The 27,225-nt window shown below is 45.2% G+C and overlaps 1 protein-coding gene across 2 annotated transcripts in view; it reads right to left on the reverse strand.

Annotated features, from left to right (window-relative positions):
- Samd4a (sterile alpha motif domain containing 4A) overlaps positions 1–27,225 on the reverse strand; it is a 221,675-nt gene that overhangs the window by 72,295 nt on the left and 122,155 nt on the right. For both annotated transcript variants that reach the window (XM_052191698.1, XM_052191696.1), the window contains exon 2: positions 14,727–15,245. In XM_052191698.1, coding sequence (XP_052047658.1) covers positions 14,727–15,245 — 519 coding nt within the window. The remainder of the gene's footprint in view (positions 1–14,726; positions 15,246–27,225) is intronic.

Below are 27,225 nucleotides of genomic sequence, written 5' to 3' on the forward strand. Positions count from 1 at the left end.
TCCCTTTCTAAGTCGGTGGCAAGAGTGCTTGCCCGGACTCACTGAGTGGTAGAGCAGAGTTTTTCCCTCACCTGATTGCAGCCCTCCCCCCCCCCTTCCAGGACCCAGGAAGCATCTCCTGGTTTTCAAATCCTTTCTTAAAGTGTGAAAGAGGCCAAAGTCCCATGAGAGCTTCCAACCGAATGTGCAGAGAGCATGGATTCTGGCAGCGGACCCTCATAGCTTTGCCCCCCCCCCCCCATCCTCAGGATCACAGTGCTGAGGACTCAGTGCTGGGTGCTCGGACTCAGTACCCACTGGGATGGAGATTTTCCTGCCTTGTAAACACAGAATGAAAGAGCTGGGGATGAGCCTTAGGCCTTTCTAAAGGCTTGGGGGTCCCTGGGAGTCCATGCTGCTCAGCACTACACAGGGGGAGATTACTGACCCACTGTCCTTTTCAATATGACACATTATTTTTCCTGGAAATGCTCTGCATGCGCAGGACTGGTCACCCTTCTGCATCATGTGTCTGTGTGCCAGTGAGTGATTCTGCTACTTAAGGGCTATTTTGATAAGTTTGAGTAATACTCTTACACTTACTAAAATTATTCCTGTTTACTAGTAGACTCAAAATCAGAACTTCGAAAACTACCTTTACTTACTATTTATTCTTTCTTAAAAAAATTGGATAAATTTCAAGTTATTTAATAAGATTTAATATGTCTCTGGAAAAACCTTTGGGAGAGATCCTGGTATTTGCAGAATTAATTATTAGTTATTACTACTACTACTACCACTACTACTACTATACCAGGTAATTATTAGTTATTACTACTACTACTACCACTACTACTACTATTACTACTAATTTATGGGCATGTGTGCACATGTGCCCAAGGCTTGATGGAGGAGTCAGCTCCCTGATGCTGGAGTGTAGGGCAGTTGTGACCTGCCTTCCTGTTATGAGGGCTGGGAATTGAACTCAGGTTCTCTTCAAGAACAATATGTGCTCTTAGCCGCTCAGCCATTTTCCCAGACAAATACTGGATTTTTCAAGATTTTATAAGGGTCTTCTAATTTTTAATTGAGAATTTTATACTTGTGTATGTATTTTGATCAAACCTACTCCTCATTCCTCCCTTTCCAACTCCTTCCTCTAATTCCTGCCTAGTCTTAAAAGTAGAACAAACTAAACAAAAATCCTGTGACACCAATAGACATAAACATGTTAATGTGGGGGTGGGGGTGGAGCTCAGCTCTAGACAAAGTACTACCAGCAACTAAGAAATGCTGAGCGCAGGAGAAACAGTCTTCCCTAGGGAAGGACACAACAGTTGGGGGTCAGCCCTTGAAAACACAAAAAACTAGCAGCATTATACAGACTAAGTAGGTTGTATTTGTGGGGTGTGTGTGTGTGTGTGTGTGTAAAGAAAAGAGGCCATGAATTTGAGAGAGCAAGAAAGGGGTACATGAAGGGTTTGGAGGAAGGAAAGTGAAGAAGAAAATGATGTAATTGTATTATCTCAAAAATAAAAGAAAAAAGAAAGGAATGTAAATGATACTGAGACCAAAGAAAATGTGGAATGATTATAACTGTTCTATCTAATTAGGAGTCCAAAGTTACCAGTGAAGAATCTGCAGTTACTGTAGCTGGATCATTATAATGACTCTGTATTTCAGATATTTAAACTCAAAAGTACTTGTGTGTGTGTGTGCATGCGTGCGCGCGCATGTGTGTGCATGCACACACACACAGAGGGAGAGGGAGAGACAGACAGACAGAGGGGGAGAGAGAGAGAGAGAAGAGAGAGAGAGAGAGAGAGAGAGAGAGAGAGAGAGAGAGAGAGAGAGAGAGAGAGAGACTAATTGCAAGCCTTAATGTCCCTGGTCTAATTGAGAGGATAATGACATTTTGGGGCATGAGGTTGTGACTGTGTCTTCTATGTACTGCTCATTAGACAGCTGACTAACAAGACCCTCACAGCTACAATGTTTTGACTCGTTGGAAAAGAGGGCATGGAAGTGACTCCCCCACAGACTCATATCCTGAACAGTGCTTGGTTTCTAGCTTGTGGTGCTGCGTGAGGGCTGTGGTGACCTGTCTGGTGAGAGGAGGCCATCAGGGGTGAGATGGTGAAGGTCAGAGCCAGGCTTTGCTCTCTGCCCTGATCTCCTCTGGCTTCATCCTCATGGAATGAGCAAGAGGCCATCACAGTGCCTGCCACCCCTCCTCTGCCCTGCCATGATGAACTACACCTTCTGAGACTGTGAGACCCTACATTCCCTTCTCCCTTAAGTCTCTTCTGTCAGGGCTTTCATCACACAGATGAGAAAAGTGATAAAATTCTACACAAAAGGACTACGGGGCTCTGGGCTCTGGAGTTAATTCAGTGGTTAAGAGCACGCTGCTCTTCCAAAGGGACTAGGTTCAGTTATCAGCATCTAGGTGATGACTCACAATCACCTGTAACACCAGTTCCAGGCATCTAACACCCTCTTCTGCCTCTGCGGGCACCAATCATGCACACGACACACTGACATACTCGTAGGCAAAACACCCATACACTCAAGGTAAAATGATTTCTAAAAATTCAGTGACAATGAAGGCGTGTACACATATTCACGCTCTACGTTAAAGTGCTCAAGGTCTTATTCTTTATCATTGATTTCCCATCCTGATCAGATCAACTGAGAGGTCTTCTGATAAAATGTATCCCCATTTTATTAATAGTCAAATAACTTATCCTCCTAGAGTCATTGACTATACCCCCTAGCTATAGATCAAGAGCACCTTTTTGGGTACTGGAGAGACGGCTCAGTCACTGAGAGCATTTTTCCAGAGAATGGAGGTTCAAACTCCAGCATACACATGGCAGCCAACAACATCCTTTTCTGAGGGATCCAACGCCCTCTCCTGGCATTGCACATATGTGGTACACAAACACACATGCAGGCAGAACACCCATACATGTAAAATAAAGAAATCTAAAAACACAAATCACATTGTTGTCTATATTTCAAATTTGAATATCTAAGATGCCACACATTGCCTTATAGTTCTTGTCATTTTACACTGCATGTGGCTTGTCACTCAACATCTTACGTGACTAATGGTGCCAGGGGGCCTTCAGGTCACTTGAGATCCGTTAGGAAGATTTTTCACGAAGTCCTAGGTAGTTCCCATCAAGGCTTGTCATAGAAACCTGAGCCTGGCCACGCCCAGTTCCTCAACTCTTCCTGACTGTCATGTGATCATTTGTGCAGTCTTGAGACTGCCATCTGCCAAGATGTGGGACAGCCAAGTGGATCTTCCCAGAACTGAGCCTGTGCAAGTGCCAAGCCCTTGAGTGTCCCAAACTGGAGGCTGAGTGAACATCTTGGATAAACTTAGCCTGTTTCACATATTTTCACTGGTAACAAAAAGCTGATCAGTATCAATGTCTTACTAAGCAAATCAGATGTCTTACTGCACAGAGCAGTCTAACTCTTGTGTGAAGGTGAGCTAGCTCGGTGAGTAGGAGCATTTGCACACAGGCCTCAGGGTCTGGAGTTTGATCTCTGAATCCCACAAGTTGTCTGGAAGGAATTGTCTCCAGAGATTTGCCTCCTGACCTGTACCCATGTGTGTCACAAATAAAATACTTAGTTTCATGTGGCTCTCGCTGTGAAACATCTTAGCACCGTTGACTGAAAGCTTTAAAGCGAGCCTGTATTCTTATTAGTTCTGATCCCTAGCTGGAGGGATAAAATCTAACAAAACGGTCCAAACTCTTGGGACCCAGCAACCTGGATACGTTCTCCCACTGTTTTGCTTCCTCTTTAAACAAAAATTATAATTTATTTTTTCAGAGTCTCACTGTGTGTCCTTGGCTGGGCTTAAACCCGAGATTCTTCTGTCTCAGACTTCCATGCTTCCTTATTTCATGGCCTTCTCTGTATTCGCTAAAATGTTACATTTCCTGATGCTACGTTGTACGTAACAGAATAGCAGGGGCTGTCCAGGACTGGCAGAGGCAGGAGGAGCTCTGAGTTCAAGGTTAGTCGTGTCTATATATCAAGTTCTAGGCCAGCCAGAACTATAGAGTGAGATTCTTTCTCAAAAAAAAAAAAAAAAATCAAACCAAACCAAAACATAGAGCATAGCAAAAGCCTGGGCCTGGCAGTGTGAGCGTGCACCAGACAGAGGCAGGCAGTGGAGGCATGAGTGTGTACCCTCTGGAATAAGGGACAGGGGCAGGCAGGTTCCTGGGGACTGCTGGACAGCCAGGCCAGGGATACACTCACACCTCAAGGTGGATGGTACCCGAGACATGATTACTAAGATGCCCTCTGTCCTCCAAAGCTTTGTGCATACCCACCAAATGCACACAAGCATGAACATATATGTATTCTCCCCCCCCCCCCGCCTCTGTCTCTCTGGTCTGCCTGTCTGTCTGTCTGCCTCTCTTCTCTCTCAGATTTACATTCATCTGGCACCTAAAACCATTAAATTTAGAAGTTTAATCTATTTGACATCAAAGTTATCAGGGTTATGGATAATTTACATTCATGATACATCTTTCTTCAGCATAGTCTGATGTCCCCCATCCTGATCCCTGAGACCTAACCAAAAAAAAAAGGCAAATGCAAATTTAAATGTTTCCATTTGTTTTCGGAGCAGCTGGTGTTAGAATGGGACTCGTTGGAACCTTAGAAGATGATACGGCTAAAGAAGCCTCCGGATTCCTCTTCTCTCTGCAGGGCCTGTCTAACACAAACCATTTATTGCATCCAGAACCCATCCTATTTTTAAAGTGTGGTAGAAGACAGGGGCATGACTATCTTCCTTGGTAGCTCATCTAGCGTTTAATAATCCTTGCTGTCATTAGAGTCTAAAATAATCCTCCCAGATGAGAACGAACGGCTCACCCTCATGACCTAAGGTGTGTGGCACCCACAGAGGTTTTGCACTCATCTAGGGCAGCAAGATCTCCAATACAGGAGCTATTAGCGGCCTTCTTGCTTACTACGGTGTTTTTCTGATTGTGCTTCACTAAGCCCTAGAAAACAAATACTAAGTATTCTGCAGGAAAACAGGACTGTAAAACCTTTGGACTGTAGCAAAGGAGAGATTTGTCAATGGCAATATGGGTCCTCTGAGAGATTCCCCCAGCCATCTTTACAATGCAGCATGTGTTGGGAAGGCCAATGCTGTACTAAAAAAAAGTTCCCCCAAAGGGGAAGAAGGCTACAGCTAAAAATACATCATGGCAGCTGTTACGAATGCCTCTCACAGGAAGCACACCAACTACTTCCTTAGCTACCTCTTTGAAGAGCAGATGAGGGGTTAAGGAAATTGTGGAATTTTTCAGTAATGCTAAGCTGATTAGATTTAGGGGAAATATTTTCCATGGGCAAAAGAAATCTGTTGGTAAAAGACAAAAAAAATATTAATAATATAAAATGTATGAGGATTAGGGTTCTCCAAGTTTTCTAGTGACCCGGAAGACTTAGGGTGGAGAGAACCCACAGCCCACGAGACAAGCCCATCTCGGCCTCAGTTTCCAGCTCGCCCTGCCTGTTTCTGCAGAGTGATCTCTCTGACTTCCTTCTGCTCTCCCGGGCTCAGTGGAATACGCCCCAGATGTCTTGTAGCTCTGTAGGAAAGAGTAGATGGCAGGATTTGGGAAAGAATGGCTTTGTGAGCCAACAGGTGATCCTGAGAGAGCCTGCCTGCTGCCTAAGAGGCAGACTCTAACAGAGGGATGCTTCCCCTCAGGGCTTCCAAAGGAGCCATTTACCGAAGGCCTTGCTCCCAGCCACTACCTCATTTACTACCAGTGTTTTATTTACAGTGTTGATTCCACAGAGCCTAGCAGCCTTTTCACAGATGAAAGGACTCTCGTCCCCCAAAACAAATAACCCCCAAAACAAGAACCACCACTACCCTCACCCACAACATGCAAGAGAACACAGATACTCTCTCCCAAGTCAGCGTCCTTAATTGTTTTTTCTTTTGTTTCCTTGAAACAACGCTTCCCTATGTAGTCCAGGCTGGCCTTGAGCTCACTATGTAGCCGAGGCTGGCCTCAAACTCATTTTCTTGCTTCTCCAAAGTGCCACAATTGCAGGTGCAATAACCTGTTTGGTTTATGTCTTTAAAATGTCAACTTTGAAATAATTATAGATTTATAAGAAATTATAAAAGCATTTCGGTTATGCATACAGTCTCAGGGACCCAGCTTCCCCTAAGTGACATACCAGAACCACACTATATTATTGGAACATTTAAACTGACATTAATGCAAGCTAACTAAAGAAACTTTAGTAGGTCTGGTATCTTATTAATCACAGCTGATTCTTCAGTCCCAGCTAACCAAAACCACAGAACCTTCATAATCAAAACATGACTCTGATAAGAGTCTTTAATCTACCCTCTGAAATTTCACAAGCCTGGCCTCCATCTTCTGCAATGTTCTCAACATTATCTTCCAAACTCCTACACAACATCCCACAGAGCTCTTAACACCAAACAGATCTTCTAGCCCAAAGTTCCAAAGTCCTTCCACAGTCCTCCCCAAAACACGGTCAGGTTGTCACAGGAATATCGCATTATGCTGGTACCAATTTATCTTAGTCAGGGTTTCTATTCCTGCACAAACATCATGACCAAGAAGCAAGTTGGGGAGGAAAGGGTTTATTCTGCTTACACTTTCACACTGCTGTTCATCACCAAAGGAAGTCAGGACTGGAACTCAAGCAGGTCAGGAAGCAGGAGCTGATGCAGAGGCCATGGAGGGATGTTACTTACTGGCTTGCTTTCACCTGGCTTGCTCAACTTGCTTTCTCATAGAACCCAAGAGGACTACCAGCCCAGGGATGGCCCAACCCACCAGGGGCCCTCCCCCTTTGATCACTAATTGAGAAAATGCCCCACAGCTGGATCCCATGGAGGCACTTCCCAACTGAAGCTCCTTTCTCTGTGATAACCCCAGCCTGTGTCAAGTTGACACAAAACCAGCCAGTACACCCTGTTTCAAAACACACAAGCATCAAACATTGCAAAACCCCAATAAGGCTAGTACTAGGTAGGCCTGGTGATCCATACCTCTATCCCAGGGTTTAGGCAGGAACATCACAAGTTCAAATGTAGCCTGGGCAACTTAGGAGACTGTCTCAAAAGTGAAATAAAGAAAGAGCCAGGTGTGAAGTTAAGTGCTGGCATGAAGCCTGAGGTTCAGTCACTAACCCTCCCCTCCTGACAAGAGGAATCAAGTATTACTGTAATGTGAAGTAGAACAATTCCATGCTGCTTGTAGAGTCCTTGTTGTTTTGCTGTTGTTTTGTTTTGTTTTGTTTTTGGCCAGGTCTAAGTTGACAGGCAAAGAGCAGAAAAGGATCAGACAGTCTGGGGTGCGTGAGGTGACACTGACCTGCACCTAAGCCAGGAAATCCTCTTCCTTTTCCAGAGCGTCTTACCTTTCCTACAGCAGACTACAGATAGGAAGCAAACAGAGGTACTGAGCCAGACTCTGGGCTCCTTAGGCTGTGTTTCCCTTGGTGGATGAATCAAAGTTGGCTAAACCTTGTGCCAGATTGTGACAACTAATACTTTGTACATTTTTTGGTCTCACAGGCCCCCAGTAAAATGACCTGCACATCCTGTTTTGTTTTCAGAAACCATTTCTCTATATAGCCTTGACTGTCCTGGATCTCACTTTGTAGAGAGGACTGGCCTGGAACTCCTAGTTCTGCCTGCCTCTGCCTCCCAATGTTGGGATTAAAGGTATGAGCCACTACTGCCAGGATAATATTCTTACTTAGTCATCAAGCTGAACAGCCTGAGAGAAGGGGACAAACTGCTTGTCTTAGGCTATGACACATCACTTTCGTATGGAAGGAGAATCCCCAGGTCAAATCCTTGAGATCTCTTTTGATTCAGCGTCTGTCCCTGGGTAGGAGGAAATAGGTGCAATAGGACTTAGTTTGGGACCACTGTTTTTGGCTGTATCCTATTCTTTTCCTTCAAAAACTTGGAGTGGCTCTTCCGGCCATTTTTATATCTGCAATAGCCACCATTTTTCTCCATCTCCATGTTACAAGCTCTTCTAAAAGTCATCCATCCTAAGTCACGCTCGGGTCTAGCTCATCACCCTGTCTCTTCACAATTGCTGCCTCAATCCTCATCGTGTGCTAAGAGCTCTTGACTTATCCCTGTTATCCTTCCTTGATCAATACGATGACTTATTCTCAGTCCTATCAATACACTTCACTCAGCTCATTATTCTTTTCTTTCTGAAGTGTTTTCTTCATTTGCCTTGCAAGGCACTCTTCTCTAACGGGGTAGCGTCCCTTCGGATTGGCTTGTTCCTTTGCCTTTTTTTTTAAAAAGACTTATTTATTTATTATGTATACAGTATTCTGCCTGCATGTATACCTAGAGGGCATCAGATGGCTGTGAGTCATTATGTGGTTGCTGGGAATTGAACTCAGGACCTCCGGGAGAACAGCCAGTGCTCTTAACCACTGAGCCATCTCTCCAGCTCTTCCTTTGCCTTTGTCCTCTGGCCTCCAGGTCCAAGAGCCCAGGCTGTGACTCCCTGGTTGTCTCTACCTTGTAATATCACTTAATCTTATTGCTTGAAATGCTACCCAGTCACAAAGCCTCAGGTCCACCCTCTTCCCCAAAGCACATATCTACATCTCCTGCCTCCTCCTCAGAATCTCTTCATCTCCATCACCATGGCCAGACTCACCAGCACTGAGCTCAGTCTTACCCCAAAACTCCCCTGCTTGACCAACTCAGACATAACCTATCTCAACTGGAAGTGACCCCATCCTTCCAGAAGTGGCTCAGGCTAACCTCACTAGAGCTACATTGAAGTCCTCTCTCTCATTCCCTTTATTAGTTGGAATATGAATGAGAGAGAAATAATGAGGAAGGAATTCACTTCTGAAGTAATGAATCGGTTGGTACATCCGTTGGTTTCACCCCTCTACTGTGACTATTGCTGGTTTCAACCACCATGGTCTCTTGCCTGGGTGAAGATGATATCAGCCTCCAAAGGTCTCTGAATCTGTCATTGCCCTGGTACAGTCTGTCTACAGATATAGCAGCCAATGAATCCCTTTAGCTTGTGAGGCAGGTCACACCACCCATCTGCCAAAAATTCCCAGTGGTTTCCCAGTGGTTTTTTTGTTGAGAGCTGAAATCAAAGTCTTTGTCACAGCAGGATGTGCCCTCTGCCCAGTGACCCCAGCACTGTCTTCCCCACTCTCCCTCAGGCAGCCGTCTTATTGCTTCACAATGACTACATTGGGCCTGAAGTCTAGGGATCTCCGTCCTAGCCTTTTGGCCCGGAGTACTCTTTCCCATGGATGCTTTCCTGCTTCCTTCCCAGCACCAAGCCTCAATGAGGCCTGCCCTGACCAACCAACTTCACACCCAAACCACCTCACCACCTGGGCCCACTTCTACACACTTGACTTTCCATATGGCTTACCAAGTTCTAATGAACCAAATGGTTTACTTTTATACTCTAATTGATTTATACTGGATTGCTCCACAAGCGATGGCGAGTTGGCCTTCTCCAGTGGTGTCCAAGATTCCTTGAGCAGCCTAGGTCCTACAGAAGTTTCAATAAAAGTTTTCTACATGAATGACCAAATCAATAATGCTTATCCATACCAACACTGAGTCCTAATCTAATGATTTCTCCTAGGAACGAAGGTTTTCTTTAAAACCATTTTTTGTGTGTATGCAACACACTTTCCATCATGCCTTTCTCTCCCCACCTTCACTCACTCACCCCCACCCCCCCACCCCCGGACAGATTTCCTTCTACTTTGAAGTTTTATATATAACTATATATGTATGAATGACTGAGGACACCTAAGTTCATTCTATAACTTAGCTTCTATATAGTGCCATGACATTCCGGGGTGGTTTAGCTGTGTTATATGGAATTTCAATTGTCAGGTTTGTTTCATCAAAAACGTTTAAACTATGTGTCTATGTGTAGGTGTGTTGCATATGAATGTGAGTGTCCACAGAGGCCAGAAGAGGGCGTTGGATTCCCCTCATCTGGGAGTTACTGGCAGTTGTGAGGGGCCCAGTGTGGTTGCTGGGAACTGTACAGGTTCTCTGCAAGAACAGCAGGTTCGTGACTGTGGAGGCATCTTTCCAGCTCTGTCATCAGCTTCCTGAGAAGCCTCCGCCCTGGCTTCCGTGGTGGCTACACTGGTTTACATTGTTTAGTTTACATTGTTCTCAGCTGTGCGTGACCATCCAGACCTTCCCTGGTGCCTGGATCCTCTCTCATCCCAAGGATACTCGTATGATTTAACAGCACAGATTCACTGACCACATCCACTGCTTGCTGCCAGTCTGCTTGCCTGCAGATGACTAATCCGTGCACGTCTCTGCCCAGCGCCCTTATGCTCACAGATCCCTCCCTCAGTCTTCGTTCACTGCTGCCCTTCACGCCCATCCATCCCTTCATGAGCTGTCCTTTTCCTCCACTCTGTCAACCTTCTGGCATGCCCACAGCTCCATCCTTTTATTCAGAATGGGCATTCCTCCTTGAGCCCTCCTCCAGTTTTCCTTCCCTCTTCCTATTCCCTCTGCTAAAGTTTGACCCTGTCCACGCCCCCAGATCACAAGAATCTTTCCATTCCAAACATTCATAACCCTTACAGTGTACAGCCTACTGCAGTCTGAATGTGCTTCCCAAAGGTCATGAAAGAGAGACCTGGTCCCAAGGCAAAGGGGTTGAGAAGTGAGGCCCGAGGAACTGAGAAGGTCACGGGGCCTTGGCATTATGAATGAATTAATGTTTTGTTACAAAAGCGAGCGAGCTCCTCCTTTGCACACACAATTATCCTTCTTGCCATGAGATGCCATCTCTCAGATTACAATGCAGTAGAAGATACTCCCCAGGGGTGGTTCCTCTTTCTTAGTCTTCCCATCCCCTAGACCCACAAGCCAAACAAACTTCTCTGGTGTATAAAGTACCCAGTTCATGGTATTCTGTTATAGCTACACAAAACAGTCTAAGATAGCCGCCTGTCCAAATAACTCTAAACCAACAGGCATTGAAGCAGCATCTACTGATTATTTTAGATTTTGCTTTTATTATAATTCAGAAATGTGGCATTCTTTGGAAAACAAGTCATATAGAGAGAAATGTTTGATTTTTAATTGTGACACTGATTGGCATAGCTTCTCTCCTCCTGAAAGCAGAAGCAATGCCTTCTGCTAATGTTTCCCATGGATTCCCACAGTCTCAGGACAAGACAGACAGACGGAAAGTATCTGCAGGGTGACTGGAGGGCTAGGAACCTGTTCAGGGAAGAAGCCACAAAGGCTGAGGGATTTCTTGAAGATCTAATGACCTAAAGGGATATAAAAAAAAAGTCCTGGACTAAAATTAGGTTAAAATATAAAGTAAGGGAGCTGGAAATATGGGTCATTGGATAAGAGTACTGATGCTCTTCTGGGTTCAATTACCAGTACCCACATAGTGGCTCATAACCACCCGTAACCCCAGTTCCAGGGTATATGAAACCCTCTTCTGGCCTCCATGAATCCCAGACATGTGCATGGTACACAGATATATGTGCAAGCCAAACACCCATACACATATAAAAATAAATAAATAAATCTTTTAACAACTAAACAAAATTCTAAGGGTGTGGCTTTGCAGTGAGTTCCTCTGCATTGCCTTAACTACCATGGCAGTAAATGATAGTTAAGCCCTTAAAATCATGTTATTTTGAGCAGCTGCTGTTTTCCACTTTGAAAGAAGAAATGCTGTTCTTTAGTACAGGGGAAGAAATTGTACCCAGCTTCTACTGCAGTGGAGTAGCTAAAGTCATGGTACACTCACAGTCCCCTGGACTACATTTGGTCCCCAACTAGCAATGGCTGGGCTTAGTGATATTTTAACTTTGAAGCTGTCTAAAAGCTCACATACACAAGCATTCTATTCTCACCTTTAGATACTCAGTAAGAAATCGCCTGGGTCAGACGATTTTCCCAGTGTGCACTAAGGTGATTGTTCTGAACATATCTAAGGTAGGGTGGCTACATTATGATGCTCAACAGGCTAGGTTTGTCAGATGAAGTCTTGGCTTATGACATTTTTAGCTTCTAATGGCTTTATTGGGATAGAGGCCACTTGAGTTAATGAGCATCTGTACTCTGTGACCTTAGACTTAGGGAAAGGTGTTTCTCTTGGGAGCATTCAGAACTGAAAGCAAGGGTAGTACAGACTCTGGATATTGCCATTAATACTTAGCTCCTTTCTGGGTTCACCAGTTTCTCCACCATGTCCGTCCAGTGCACACTTCCTGTGCGCTCTCTGCCACTCTGGCCAGGGCGTGGCCTTCCCACAGACTGGGAGGAGAGGCAGCAGAATGTTCTCACTCTGGCAACTTGCAGGTTTAGTTTTGGACTTGGAGGGCATTAGCACTCTAGTCTCCGAGCTTTCTCCCTTGTCAGGCTGCCTCTCCAGGACTCAGTGTGTATTTTATAGACTCATGACTAAACTTATGACTTGCGGTTGTGAAAAACACAACCAACCCACCACGGGCATGCAGAGAATAAACATTATAATTCAGAGTTGATGTGGTCTAAGGGCTGGGAGGGATGCTCTGTAGAGTAGAGCTGAGATATTTCGTATTTCCTGCTGGTGTTCTAAAACTCCTTTCTTCTTCTAGATATGTGTTATGCAGTCATCTGGTTGAGCCTCCAAGTCCTTTGTATAACTCAAGTATACAAGGTTCCCAGATCAAAACAGCCATGGGAGCCATCCATAGCCCCTTTTCCGTTGGTCTGGGCAGTCACTATGTGAGGGAGTGAGATTGCCAGCTCCAATCCGATGAACATGTTCAAAGGGTCAATATCATAAAACCTGACCCTGAATAGGTCAATCTGCAAAATGAAATTTGTGATGGTCTGAGACTAAGTTCAGGAAGAGTGACACAGAATATGCAAGCAGATAAAGATGATGATGGATTGCTTGAAATTGACATCTCTTCAGTTACCAAGGCCTTTTGTGGCCATGACCTTGTCACTCATCCAGAAGACTCGGGCTACCTTCATACCTGCTGTGGTCCCAGCCATTCTCCAGCACACAGAGGATGATAAGAGTTGTTCTTGCTGGATCATGAGTCTGTAAAGGACACTAAGTGCCAGGAGATCCCTAAGCCAGCAGTGTAAGACTCTCCCAGCTCACCACTGTTCAAGTTACTTAGAGGTAAAAGCAAAACAAAGGAAAAAGAACAAAGAATAACTTGTATTGTGCCCAGAGCAGACTATGATCTTCCATGTTGAAATATTCTAGCGTGCTGTCAGACTAATGCAGCCATGATTTGTTGTTAATTATTTGAGAAAGCTATTTAAAGAGTTCTAACAGCCAAAAGATTGGAGGATAGGACAAGGCATTCCTGCTCATTTGAAAGTGTCTCTTAATCCCTCTCCCATGTGTTTATGGTGCTGGGGACAGAGTCCAGGTCTCCACACACTAGGCCAATGTTCTATACTCTCAACATCTCTTCTTGTCTCTTTGAATAGAAGGTCAACCTGCATGTTGACAGGGTTGGATTCAGTTGCAAAACCTTTCCCCTAAGAAAGCTTAGAGTTATCTTGGAAGTATCACAACAGTCTCAGATATGTGCAAATCAGCACTAGGGAAAGCTGTTTGATGTGAGTCACCCACCCACAGCACTGCTCTATACAGGCAACAGTGGAGGCCGGCCACCTTGTTTGGCCTGCGTAGGACACCATAGAAAGGACTCCCAGCCCTCATGCCCAGTATAGAGTGGTCAAAGGAGTGGAGAGGTTGTCACTTGCTCTCTCTCTCCACAGGGCATCTCCTGACCCTTCTTTCACATCATGTTAGCCCAAGTGAGAGGAAGCCCATGGCACTCACATTAGCTTACAGCACAGAGCAGCATTCTCAGTCAGCAAACCTGCTCCCTCTGCTCGGGGCCACCCAATGACTATGAGCTCAACCAGAAAATGTAAGAGGATATTCTAGGTGTTTTTTTTTTTTTTTACATACATAAGGAAAGGGGGAGGAAGAGGAGGAAGAGGAGGGGAGGATGGGGGAGAAAAAGAAAGGGAGGAAGAGGATGAGGAAGATAGAGGGAAGATAGAGGGAAGAGGAGGAGGAAGAGGAGAAGGAGGAGGAAGAGGAAGAGGAAGAAGAAGAAGAAGAAGAAGAAGAAGAAGAAGAAGAAGAAGAAGAAGAAGAAGAAGAAGAAGAAGAAGAAGAAGAAGGAGAAGAAGGAGAAGAAGAAGAAGAAGAAGAAGGGCATAAGAAGGAAGACAGAGCACGAAGCCCATGAAGCCATATAGCTGGCTGGTGAGCCATGGGTTAACAGCAGGTTCAGAGAAGCACACAGTAACTCAGTGTCTCTGCAAATCCCTGAGCCCCAGGGTGAAAGGCATTTTTATTTGTGGAAACAGAATGGTTCCTTCTTTCACCGTTGACTCTCTCTCCTCTCATTTCTTTATTTTTGGTCTGTCTAAACCCCAAATTTGGACCATCCATCATTTTAACCCACCCAGAATTTTCATCTTTCCAGAGCCAAAGAGCAACAAATACCGGGTCCAAAGAGCCCTCTCCCATAGCCGAGAGCCACCAGCCCCCCTTCTCCCAGGGTTACAGGGTGCTCAGAGCAGACGCTGTAGCAGGACGTGCCACACACAGCAAACCACCAAACCAGAATGCGTTAAAGGGGGGTCCCAGGGGACTTACTTGTGCTTGTGCTGGTTCCAATCGTGTTGATTGTGGCAGGGACCGATGAGGAAGAGTAGAGGGGCACGTGGCCATTCTCACAGCCCAGGCTCTTGTCCTGCCAGTTGGAGGCGCTGATGCAAATCCCAGAATCCCGAGAGTTCTGCCAGCCATTGAGCTTGTCGTCAGAGTTCTGTCTTTGGTGATAGTAGTGCATCTGTCCATAATCCACAGAGTCCGAGCGGCCTCGGTTCTGGCTACCGAAGCTGGTGGATGTGCGGTCCTCCAGGTGGTTCAGCCACATGGCAAGTGCACTGCGGTCTTCCAAGGAAGTGGCTGGGTGGATCAAAGCGTAGGACAGCAGCTGCCTGCTCTCCTCAATGTGCTGGTTGTGTTCGATAGAGTGAGCCAGGATCTTGGGCAGCAGTTTCATATACTCTACTTTCGCGTCGAGGTTTCCTGGCTTCAGCAAAGGCAGGTGAGTTAGCAGAAGGGAAATCACTTTATCCTTGGATTCCTGTTGCCATTGGTTAATGATTCCTGAAAGGAAAAGTACACAGGACACATGAGCAAACACACCCACGATCACACGAAACACCACACTAACTTTCTGTGGCTTAGAGCCCCGACTTTGTAACCCTGGCTAAATGTTCTCAACGGTGTATGAGATTAGTTAACTGAATCAAGGTTTTTAGGGGCCAGGAGCTTCAATGAAATGCAGTTCAAAACTTCTTAGAGAGTGCAGATGGTAGAACTCGTGATCCTTTGTACTATATAAAATGTGGGTATCGGGTGAACACCGGATTACAGGTGTTCTTGGTATACTTTGAAGGTAGAGGCAGAAGGCTCAGAAGTTCAAGGCCATCCACTACTACTTAGGAAGTCTGAGGCAGCATGAACTACAAGAGACCTTGTCTCAAAAAATTCCAGCTCCCAGGAGAAATGGCTCAGTGGTTGAGAACACTGACTGCTCTTCCAGAGGACGTGGACTTAATTCCCAGCACCCACACAGCGGCTCACAATTGCCAATAACCCCAGTCCCGGGGGATCTTACACTCTCTTCTGGTTTTCTCAGGTAACATAAACACACGTGGTGTGCAGACATACATGCAGGCAGACACTTATATACATAAAATAGACTGAATCTCCATTTTATAATAAAATTGATATTTTATTATGCATATGCATATATTATATTCTATAATATAATATATAATAAAATATAAAAGTCTCCATTTTAAAACTAACAAATGCTTACTTGTCAAAGAGATAACTACTTTGGTCCAACCAACAAGAATTGATAGCCCTGTCTTCCTTCTTAGACTAGACACAAGCTTAGACAGAGCCAAGCTGATGAAATTTCCATCAACTGAGAGCTCACATGAAGGAATTCTTGGAGTGAAGCTGCCTCCCCACTCCAGACCTCTACTGGGATCACCATTAGTGCTGGAGAAGGGATGTGTGTGAAGCTGGATCAACTTTCCACATAGAAGAACATGTCAGGAGAAAGGGCCCAGCCCCGCTCTCCCTGAGGCCTAGTGTTGAGAGTTTCAGCTTTCTTATAAGAAAACAACGGAGCGAAGGAGCCTTGCAGCTCCAAGGACACCTTGGGTCCCATATTCTAGTAGGTTGTTTATCTTTCTGTGAAGATCTGTTTGTGTGCAGTTTTTAAACACTATTTTTAATTTCAAGTTTGTATTGGTATCGATGTGGGAGTGAGGGTAGCACATGTGCATGGGTGTGCTTACGTGTGTGCAGGACGGCAGAGCACGCTGGATGCTATTCTAAGGAACATCGCCTACATCTGTTTAGACAAGGTCTCCCCTCAACTCAAGTAGGCAAGGCTGGCTGGCCAGTGAGCCCCAGGGACCCTCCTGTGTCTGCCTTGCAGGGCTGGAATTACAAGCGTGCACCACTATGCCTGGCAGTTTTACATAGATTCTCATGCTTAAAAGTGAGCTGTTTACCAACTGAGCTGTCCCGGCAGTGCCAAGATCTCTTTGTTTTTACCATGACACAAGAGTAAGCATTTTAAGCACGTTTTTCAGTGTCACTAAGGACACTGTCTGTAATCTGCATGTAGACCAGCAGTTCTCAACTTGTGGATTGAGACCCCTTTGGGGTTTTGAACCCTTTCATAAGGGTTGCCTAAGATTATCAGAAAACACAGATATTTGCATAGCAACATTGTGGTTATGAATAGCAACGAAAATAGTTTTATGGTTGGGGGTCACCACAACATGAGGAACTGTATTAAAGGGGCGCAGTCTTAGGAAGGTTGGGAATCACTGCTGTAGACCTTCGTTACCTTCCAAATCGAAAGTCTGTCTTCATCAAAACAAAACCTACCCACCCCTTTCCTAGGTTTTGGCATGCTGCCATTTTATTTTCTGTCCCCAAGAACCTGCTTTTACTCTAGGTGCCTCAGACAAGTGGGACCTCAGTGTTGGTCTTTTTATTGTTTGAGACAAGGTCTCAGACTCTGAAGCCCTGGCTAGCCTTAAACTCACGGCTGACTCCACCTCAGCCTCCCAGATGTTGGAACAGCAGACACAGGCAGCTTGCCCAACCTTTCCACTGAATGTCTCACACCACTCTACAGTTTCCTCCAGGCTCACGCATGTGAAGATCCGCTCCTTAACACCTCCTCCCTGTCCCACTCAACTGGCAAATGATGCACGGTGCATGTTGAGTTTTGGAGATGGACAGTTATCCACAGAGCGGGGCATCCCCAATGGATTTCACATGGTGTCTTCAGGTTGGAGGGGTTAATTGTAAGCCACAAACTCATTGGCATGTAGTAAGGCCTCTTCAGAGTACTTGCAAAGAAAAATCTCAGTGTTATGCCTTCATCTCAAGTTTCCTGAAGGTCCTACGTTGAAGGAGTGGTTCCCAATTTAGAGATATTCAGAATGGAGATTTTCTGATCACTTTGGGGTACACCCTGAAATGGATAGTAGAACCCTACCCCATCTTTCTCTTTAGGCTATCATGAGTTACAGTTTTCTTAATCAACCATTATGGATTGGAATCTTCCAAATTGAGAGTGAAATAAAACTTTCTTCTTTTTAAGTGGATTTTCACTTGGATATCGTGTTATAGTAACAAAAAGTTAGCCAATTAGCATTGTGGACATGGTATCTTTGGAGTCAGGCATGGGAGTTAATCCCAGACCTGCCTGCCACTTATTTTGTAGTAGAATTCTGTTATGTTGCCGTATTACATTCTGTTTGAGCCCTAACTGTCATATCAGTCATGGGTAGTAAGTCCCAGTAGCTTCTGCCATCCTTGGATTAAATGGGATGAAGTACTGAAAGGACCAGTTGAGAACTTGATGGTAGAAACAACCCTTTCCCTTTGCTCTGCATCAGTGGGACCCACAGAAAGATGATGTAGGCAGCTTCAGACATTTAGTTTTACACATAGAAAGAGGACACAAAGGAAGTCATTAAAATATTACCAAGTTGGAAAAAAGATAAGACTTGAGGGAGGAGGGTGCTATGGAGTTTCTTTCATTTCCCAGCCCTCCCATTAAAAAAGAGGCCTCATACGTTGCCTTCAAAAGCCAATTCGAAATTCATTTTTTAAAAAAGATTCTCAACTCTGGGAGGCAGATGAATGTATCAGTTAAGTGTGAAGATTTAAGAATCAGACAAATCTAGGCTCGAATTGTTTTCTGCCACCAAGTACTTAGAAAATATTGAGGAAGTTTCTCAATTTTGCCAAGCCTCTCATCTATGGGACAAGGAGTCATAAGTGTCTCAAGTCTTTGTTGTAAGATAAAGAAAAAAATAACTAGCTGTGATGTTACTATATCTAGTAGCAATTAGCTAAATGGTCAGAGATCTAGGACCACCCTTCTAGCAATAAGGTGCGAGACTGAACTTTCTTCATGTGCTGTTTTCTGGGATGCCAAAGAGTCGCAGTGTGAAGCAGAAACCACTAACCTGAAGGCAGAGGAACTACAGAGAAGAAATGGGAAGCCAGAATCATGACAGGCACAGAAGAACTGTGGTGGAAGTGATGAGGGAGGAGAGTGGGGTATCTGAATACTGCTAGACACCCCACTAATAATACTAGATATAATACCAGTGTCACAGGTTCTTAGTAAAATAACATGAGCCAGGTACAGTACCTGCAACTTTGCAGCAAATTACAAAAAAGCAGCAAGCTACTTGATTTATGCCAACACTAAAATGTCATCTCAACATGTAATCATTACAGATCACTGGGGAGACAGACATGTATCCTCTTTGGACCTCTTGAGTTCAGGTTTTGAAATCCAGGGCTTACATTATCACCGACATATCTGCACGTGAGTGAGCCGTTGTGCCATGCTTGTGGCTAGTGATCAGGTCAGCACAGGCTAAAGACATTCTAATGGAGAAGAAGGGCATGAGGCAGGTGACCTGGGGTGGGGGGTGGGGGGGCTTCCTAGCTCTCTGATGATTTAGCTAATGGCCACTAGGTATAATATCTATCTGATTGCCTCCAGATAGAAGAACTTCTCATGCCTCACTAGACAGAGCCTATTTCTCAAAGGGGTCTGGGAAATGAACAAAAACTCATCATAATATCTCTGCTCCTTTGTCTGCAAAGACCAGGCACCATCTTCTGGTTTTTCTTTAAGTCTGGGATATTTTTTGTTTATTTGTTTAGAGACAAAGTCTCATTATGAGGTTCCTTCTGGCCTCCAACTCACTGCAATCTTTTTGCATCAGCCTCTCTGCTGAGATGACAGACACGGGGCATGCTTTACGTGATGGCTATATTTAGGAGGAAAAGAAACCTCCCAGTCTGTCTAAGGGTCTCAAGAGTCCCAGGAAGGACACAAAAAGGCCCAGAGGAAGAACAGAGGTGTCATAAGCCAACAGAGCGCTGGGGCAGGTCGCATGCACACAGACCCTTACAATTAAATTTGAAAACTAAAAAATGCATGAGGTTGAAGAACTTCCTAGACTCCTGCTAGGCCACTTCCCTGTTTAGATATTCTGCCCTCACAAAAGGTCACCCTTAAAAAAAAATGTCAGGACAAAAATAAAACATAAATAGGACTCAGAGTGCTAGTGAGACAGGTTATCTCCAACAAGCACTTTCTGCCAAGGATTAACCCAGGACTCTGAGGGAAGAGACACAGCAGAGACAGAGGATGAGAGGTCTCTGTCCCTGGTCCCTTCTAGGGCTGAAATAGCACTATCCTCCGGAATAGCCCTCGGGTGGATGGTTTGAGGTTGTGCTGTGACCAGGAAGACAAGATGGATTTTGCTTACGCCTCCTGGGAACTGAGCTATAAGGCTGCTTTCTGAGGCTAACCACACCTACTGGCTCAAACTTCTATTGCTCTAGCTGCCACTCTGACAGCTAACAGTATTGAGTGGTTTCTGTGGGCCAGGCTCTCCTGTAAGCCCTGTGCATTTAATTACTCATTGAATGCTCTCCAGGAGCTTAGCAAGAGGGGGCGGGGTGGCGGGTCTTATAACTAGCCTTATTTTGCTGATGAGAGACGTAGGTGGAGCAACTGAGTTGCCATCGGTCCCTTGACTAGGGAAGAGGCAGCATGGAGGCAAATTAGCTTCAGCCACAGATGGTTATCATGCTAGAACGGCCATACGCTAGATATTTTAGTATTTGTGGTATGTAGTCGTTACTTCACTGTGTATAAAGGCATAGCTATAGTTACAAAGTGTGGCAAATGGGCCTTCAGAGACACTTGTCTTTGAAAGGGAACCTCATCCTCCTCCCTGAGGTCTGCGGGGGGGGGGGGGGGGGGGGGGGGGGGCGGGGGGGGGGTTGGGGAGGGAGCATGGAGGTGGGTGGGCAGTGTTTAGTGAGTCTTCTGAAGCAGGGTTGTGGAGATGGCAGTGTGCAACTTCAGGGTTTGGGGTATAAAAGATGCAGCTCCTGCCTCGCTCTCTGCTCTTGGACGGCTCACTCTGAGGGAAGTCAGCAGTCTTATTGAGAGGTCAGTCTTTACCCAGAAGCAACCCAATGAGGTCATTCTGGTGAGGAACCAAGAATGTCTTAGGGTAAGGCTGGTCTATCGCCATGATGAAACTCCATGAGCAGAAGCAGGTTGAGGAGGAAGTCAGGGTAGGAACTCCCACAGGCAGGACGGGGAGAGGCAGGAGCTGTGGCGGGCTGCAGCTCGCTCGCTTTCTGTTTGTTTCAGACAGGGTTTCTCTGTGTAGTCCTGTCTGTCTCTGGAACTTGTTCTGTTCTGAGGATGACCTCAGACTCAGAAATCTTCCTGCCTCTGCCTCCTAAATGCTGGGATTAAAGGCTGGGCCCTCCTCCATCAATCACTAACTAAGAAACAGCCCAACAGGCTTACCTGCTGCTAGATCTTACAAGGGCATTTTCTCCTGTGGTTTTGTTTGTTTGTTTGGGTGTTTTGTTTTGTGTTGTTTTTCTTGTTGTTGTTTTGACTTGGTTTGGTGTTTTTTGGACAAGATTTCTCTGTGTAGCCCTGGCTGTCCTGGAACTCGTTCTGTAGACCACACAGGCCTTGAACTCAGAGATCCACCTGTCTCTGCCTCTCTAGTGTCAGTATTAAAGGTGTGTCCCACCACTACCCAGCAGGAGTCTTTTCTCAACTAAGGCTCCCTCCTCTCTGGTGACTCTAGTTCATTTAAGATTGACATAAGTTTCAGAGGTCCTCTGCCAATGTCTACCTCAAAGGTACTAGTCGTGTAAGGCTACCCCTTGCCAAGGAAATCTCAGCCCCGTTAAATCTTCACAAGACTAGACAGCATTCTGAGGGACCCTGAGCCACAACCACACACTCCACGATCCAGAGAAACATTTTATGATTGCATATATATTGTTCTAATGAGCCAAGCTTTGAGTAATTTGTTTCATGGCCAAAGATAACTAATGTACATCCAAGTGCCTCTAAGGAAAAAGGAAGCTTCAGCCTTGAATGTTCGCTCTACCTGACATTGTCGTTTCTATTCTGAAACAGACCCAGGTCACTAACCTGCTGTTATTAATCACCTCCATCACCTCCCTCGCCTCGACTTCCTGCTCACCAGCGAAGGTAGACTTATGAGTTAGATCCCTAAGTGCCTTCAGGGAAAGAATGTACTGATCATGGAGACTGGATCTACACCCACATTAAGGGGTGAGCTTTTTTCGGGGCGACTTAGAAAATGGTTTCTGATTATAATTTGGCCTCCCGTGGTGGTCTGCCTGCAGGAAATTGTGTGCTGATTATCTGGATTTTCAGTACATCTTGTCAACCACTGCTCCCCAAGTCAAATTACCAAGTCAGCACTGCAGGATCGGCCTCCCTGCTTTCTAGACGGCACAAGTTAGCCCCTCAGCATGAGTGTCTGTGACAGTACTACAGGAGAGAGCATCTCTACCATCAAACAGAAGGCAGATCCTACATGAGGAGACTCAGGACATGCTAGCTGAAGTCCACTAGGTGCCCACCAGCCTTCCTCGGGGTGTCTATGTCCCTTGATCTCTTCCTGACTCACCCCAGCATCAGCCCGTATGACATGAGAGCTAAACATGGGGAACTAGAGCCCAACCCCCTGAGTTTTGATGATGTCAACACATCTCTCAACATCCTCTGAGTGAGTGCCTTCACTGGGTAAGCAGCCAGATGTGCTGGGCATTAATGTGGGAAACCGTTAAAAATTTACCAATTTTAATCCAGTGACATAAGAAGAGTAAAAGAAAAATGAAAAGTTATAGTTAAAGACCATGAGGATTAGAAAACTGTCCCACAGACAGCCACGCAGTCATATGTCAGTGTTTAACACTGTAGTTGTTAGTAGATCACTCTTAAGTTGCTATCTTATTATACGTGTTTTCAGTTTAATAACATTCACCATAAAGAGGCTTTCTTACAAGTGCATTTAGACAATCTGTTCATTCAAGAAATGGCCAGGAATTAAGTGGACACTCCATGAAGAACTGGCTAAATACACGTGCTTGCTACAAGGCAGCCACACCAGTGGGAGTTGATGGTTAAAGAGTCCTGGTTAGAATTTACATTACGAACTCAATCCTGGACACAGCAGAAACAGACGGTTTCTAAATTTAGTACAACTCTAAATGGCTCAAAAAACAGAAGCAAAACAAGCAAGCAAACAAAACTAATGATAATATCATATAGCAAGCAATTGATAGAGTCTGACACAGAGAACCCAAAATCAAGACAAAATGGCAGCGTGTAAGTGGCGAGCCTCCTATAGGTGCCTACTCTTGCTCTTGTCTCCCAAGGAATTTTCTTGAGCTGGGAGATTAATCTGGGTAACTTGATGGGGGTCTGCAAACTGTGCTCACATATCAGTTGTCATGAGACACCCAAATGTCTGGAGTTACCAAGGCTCTATTGCAACCAGTGGTGCCTTGTATGAGGAAGTCAGGTGACCTGAAGCGTCTTTCTCCTTTGTCAAATGATCCCCACTGGCCCTCTACTCTGGCATTCACACCCTGCACACTCTCCTACACTGGTCAAACATCTGTGTGGCTAACAGAACATGGCAGAGATGTCTTGATAAGCCTTCAGTTCCCAGCTTGCTTTCTCTGTTCCCTTGCTGTGGGGGAAGTCAGTGATACCAATTATGAAGAGACTTAGGCATCTCCAGAGAAGATGAAGGCTCAGGCCTTCTTCTAGGAGTCAGAACAGGCTTGGCAGACATGTCACTGAGACACCTTGAAAGTAATATCATGGACAGGGATGTGGTTGGAGACCCTGGACCTGACCTACCCAACTAGGCTATTATGTTAAGCCATTAAGTTTGGGGGTAATTTTTTAAAATAGGTTTTTTAAAATTGTTATAATTGTGTTTTACATGTATGAGTGTTTTGCCCATGTGCATGTCTGAGTGCCAGCTGTGTCTGGTGCCCTTGGAGGTCAGAAGAAGGTATCTGACTCCTTGGAACAGAAATTATGGATGACTGTCAGACAACATGTGGTGCTGGGAACTGAACCCCAGTCCTTTGGAAGAGCAACAAAGTTCTTGACTGCTGAGGTATCCTTCCAACCACCGCCCCCTCACTCTGGGAGTAATTTCTTACACAGTAATGGTTGATTAACATGAAGGGTTTGTATACTTAGTAGAAAACAAACAAAATAATCCCGCCGAGGCTCAGGGAACATCTCGCAAGAGGAGGTGGGAAGGATGTAAAAGCCAGGAGATGGAGAGCAGGGCTGTAAAGTGCTGCCTGTGGACATGGCGCTCTGTTGGCAGCTGTACAAGACACAAGACTTGCACAAGATCAAGCCAACCAAAAGTTCCAGCCTGGACGAGGGGAGGGGTCATGAGACTCCATCCCTAAGTGAGGCATTATCAGCCGCTGACTGCTGGGAACGGGGGAGGGGGGACCAGTCATCCTTGGAGCTGTGCTCCTGGGTGGATGCCCATGGTCTACTGGATGATCTCGCATGCGCACAGATGGCCAGCACTAACGGGATTTACTGGATTCTGTTTGTTTTTAGTGGGACAGGAAGTGGGGTGACAGATGCGACAGGGGAGCAAGCTCTGAGGTGAGACTGGAATGGGGAAATGGCAGGTGGATGTGATCCCTTTTTCATTATATATACGTAGGCAATTCTCAAAGAAATTAAAAAACAAAAACAAAAACAAAAACAAAAACAAAAAACAACAACCCTGCTGCTTTAACTTGCCAGGAAAGGCACGGATCTGTACAGTTGAACCGTAAAGCCTGATAGCTTTCTCTGAGGGCAGGAAGCCACTTAGTGCTGGTTTATCCATGGGCACCTGAGAACATCCAAAGGGCAGCAATCAGGAATCTCCAGGCCCAGTAAAGATCGGTAATGGCTCAGCCACCCCTGAGGAGTGGTCTGGTGGTCTCTTCAACAAGAACCTTCCATCTGTAGCCACTCTCCTCCAGGTTCTGGCAGAGCTGAGTGCCCCTGTAAGGTTCCTTGACTCCCAAAGGACCCAGGGCAGCTAGGAATTCATCTTGAAGTCAAGAGCTCTGGTTAGGGTTGTGGTTCTCTTTCAGTTTCTGACCAATGCTGGCTCTGTTTGACTTTTGTAGGTGAGGCCCCCATTTCCAGAAAGTATATAAAAATAAGCCAACTTCCCCAACCACCTGCCTGGGTTCTGACCTCTGAGCCATGAATATGCAGGGAAACGACCACATCTGTGTTTATAGCCCAGATCTCTCCGTTGATCTCTAGACATGGATTCAACTGTACCCTCATCTCCATTTATAGAGTCTCAAAGCTGTATGTTCAAAGATTGTATGTCTCACCCCCTGTTTCCCCGGATCTGTTATCATGTGTTTAATCTGTCAATGTATTCAGAATATGTCCAGAATCTGAACATACTTAGGCATCATCCTCCATCATCAGTGCAAGTCTAGGAATCATAGCCATCATTTTGCAAGAGTGATCTTTTAAGACTAGTTGCTCGCTCTTCTGACTAAAGATTCAAATGCTACCCCTCTGCTGAGGTTTGGGGCTGGTGGGAGGATGGCCCAAAGGCTCACACACTGGAAGATTGGGTCCCATGTGGTAGTACAGAGGTGATGTGTTTTCTAAGAAGTAGGGCTTTGTGAGAAGCTAATTAGATGGTAGTTCACTGTCCTTAGAAGGAACTGAGTGGACCCTTGTTAGGTGCCATGATACTGAACTGTAAAAAGCAAACCTCATCCCCTGACTCTCTCTGGCTTTTTGTCTTACCAAAGCTTCTCTTCTGCATTGACTCTGCCTTTTGAGATGCCATTCATCACAAGGTTCTCACCAGAGGCTCAACCAACTGGGCTGGGTTAGTTGTGATCTTAGCCTTTTAGCCTCCAAATCTATGTGCTAAGTAAGCCTCCTTTCCTTGCACGTACCCAAGTCTCTGATCTTCTGCTAGGGAGGTAGGAAATGGAGCAGCACATGGCCTCCTCATGAGGAAAAGCCAGCGTCCTCCTGGGTCCCACTCTGCGATTGTCTCTCCTGCTTTGTTCTAGCCCAGGTCCCTTTAACAAGTCAGAGGCACACCTCTCTTAGAACTTTGGTATCTGGTGTTTTCCCTTCCTAGAACACTTTCCCCTGAGCCATGTGTTGCTCCTCTTGGCTCACTGTTGTGCAAATATCACTTTTCTAAGCAAACCTTGCTCATGCTAAGTAGCTTTCCTCAGCCTGTCACCGGCCCTCACTCTTCTCATCGCTGGCTCATCCCTGGTTTACCTTCTCATCCCTATGCTGGATGTCTAACAGAAGACAAAACAGTTCGCTTTCCAGGTCTCTACTGAACTCCCTTCTTAACATTCTGGTTAGGGCGGAAAATTCTGCCACAGAACAAAAGCATCCTGGGTGCCCTCCCTGATTGTCATGACACCAATTAAAGTAATCTTCACCAAAAAAGAAAGATGTGAGAGGCCGAGATAGCAGAATTAAATGTAATGCAACTCTTTTGCAAACATCTGTTGAAGAGCAAAAGAAAAGCAATCCTAATGGCACGTGTCGAGATGGTTTATGTCCAAATGGTGACAGTTTTAATAAGATGTCCTAGGAACAGGGGTCTTAAAACTTAGGGAAATTAGAGATGGAAACACTATTCCCTTGCTCTTGACAACCACATGATGCAATCTTACAAACGCCATTCCCACAGATGCTAGGATTGGAAGCCTTTCTGGAGATGACACACAGTGTAAAGGTTTGAGCTTCTGCTCTTGTCAATCTTCACCCCCACCTCCACCCAAGCCCAACTCCCTTACACCACGAAGTGATGCTCTGAGACTTTAATGAGTCAGCAATCCTTGTGCTGACTTGGTAAAAGAAAGTAAAAGCTCATGCTTGGTAATACTGCATGAGCATTGGGCCTTGTCCCATGGGAAGACCAGAAATGAGAATTCTGACAGAATCCCAGAGCATCTGCCATCTACAATGTCCACTGCAATGTAACATGGCCTTCGAGAATGCCAAAGCCTAAGTACTTGGTACTGCCCAGAGAAGAGAGCTGGGGGGAAGCATCTTGGAGGCCTTAGCAGTTCACAAAAGAGCTTTGATATTTCCTGCTTGATCATATGGGCCAACATGGGCAGCAGCTAACCCACACAATTGTAATTAACCCTAGGAAGTGTGAGGAGAATTACAGCCAACAGTTCCACCCTGCACCAGAAAGATGTTCTCTAAAATGAGAGACTGTTCCTCTATGGGGTCTCACACTTCCTAAACTGAGTTTCTTAACAACGGATAGGCAAACATTTTTATCTGAAGATCTAGGAATCTAATGTACCAGTGTGAATGTGTGAGTTTATGCTGTGGGGTGTAGCTATGTAAATACTGTCATCAAGAAAGAGTACATGGATATTCCCAATATATGCATATCAAAGGTGCTGATGATAAAGTTTATATGTTATGCATTTCGACATAAAATCTGAAGCATTACACATCTAAGTCATCCTATGGAGAAGAAATGAATGATTTTTTTTAATCAAGGTAAGCTATTTGAATCTCTGTCGCAAATTAACTATGCATTGTCTTATGAGAGAAAGTCTGGATGAACCACAAGAACAGAGTTAAGTGACCCTAGAAGGCATCAAT

This window comes from Apodemus sylvaticus, chromosome 8 (genome assembly GCF_947179515.1).
Source record: "Apodemus sylvaticus chromosome 8, mApoSyl1.1, whole genome shotgun sequence".
In the NCBI taxonomy this organism is placed as follows: domain Eukaryota; kingdom Metazoa; phylum Chordata; class Mammalia; order Rodentia; family Muridae; genus Apodemus; species Apodemus sylvaticus.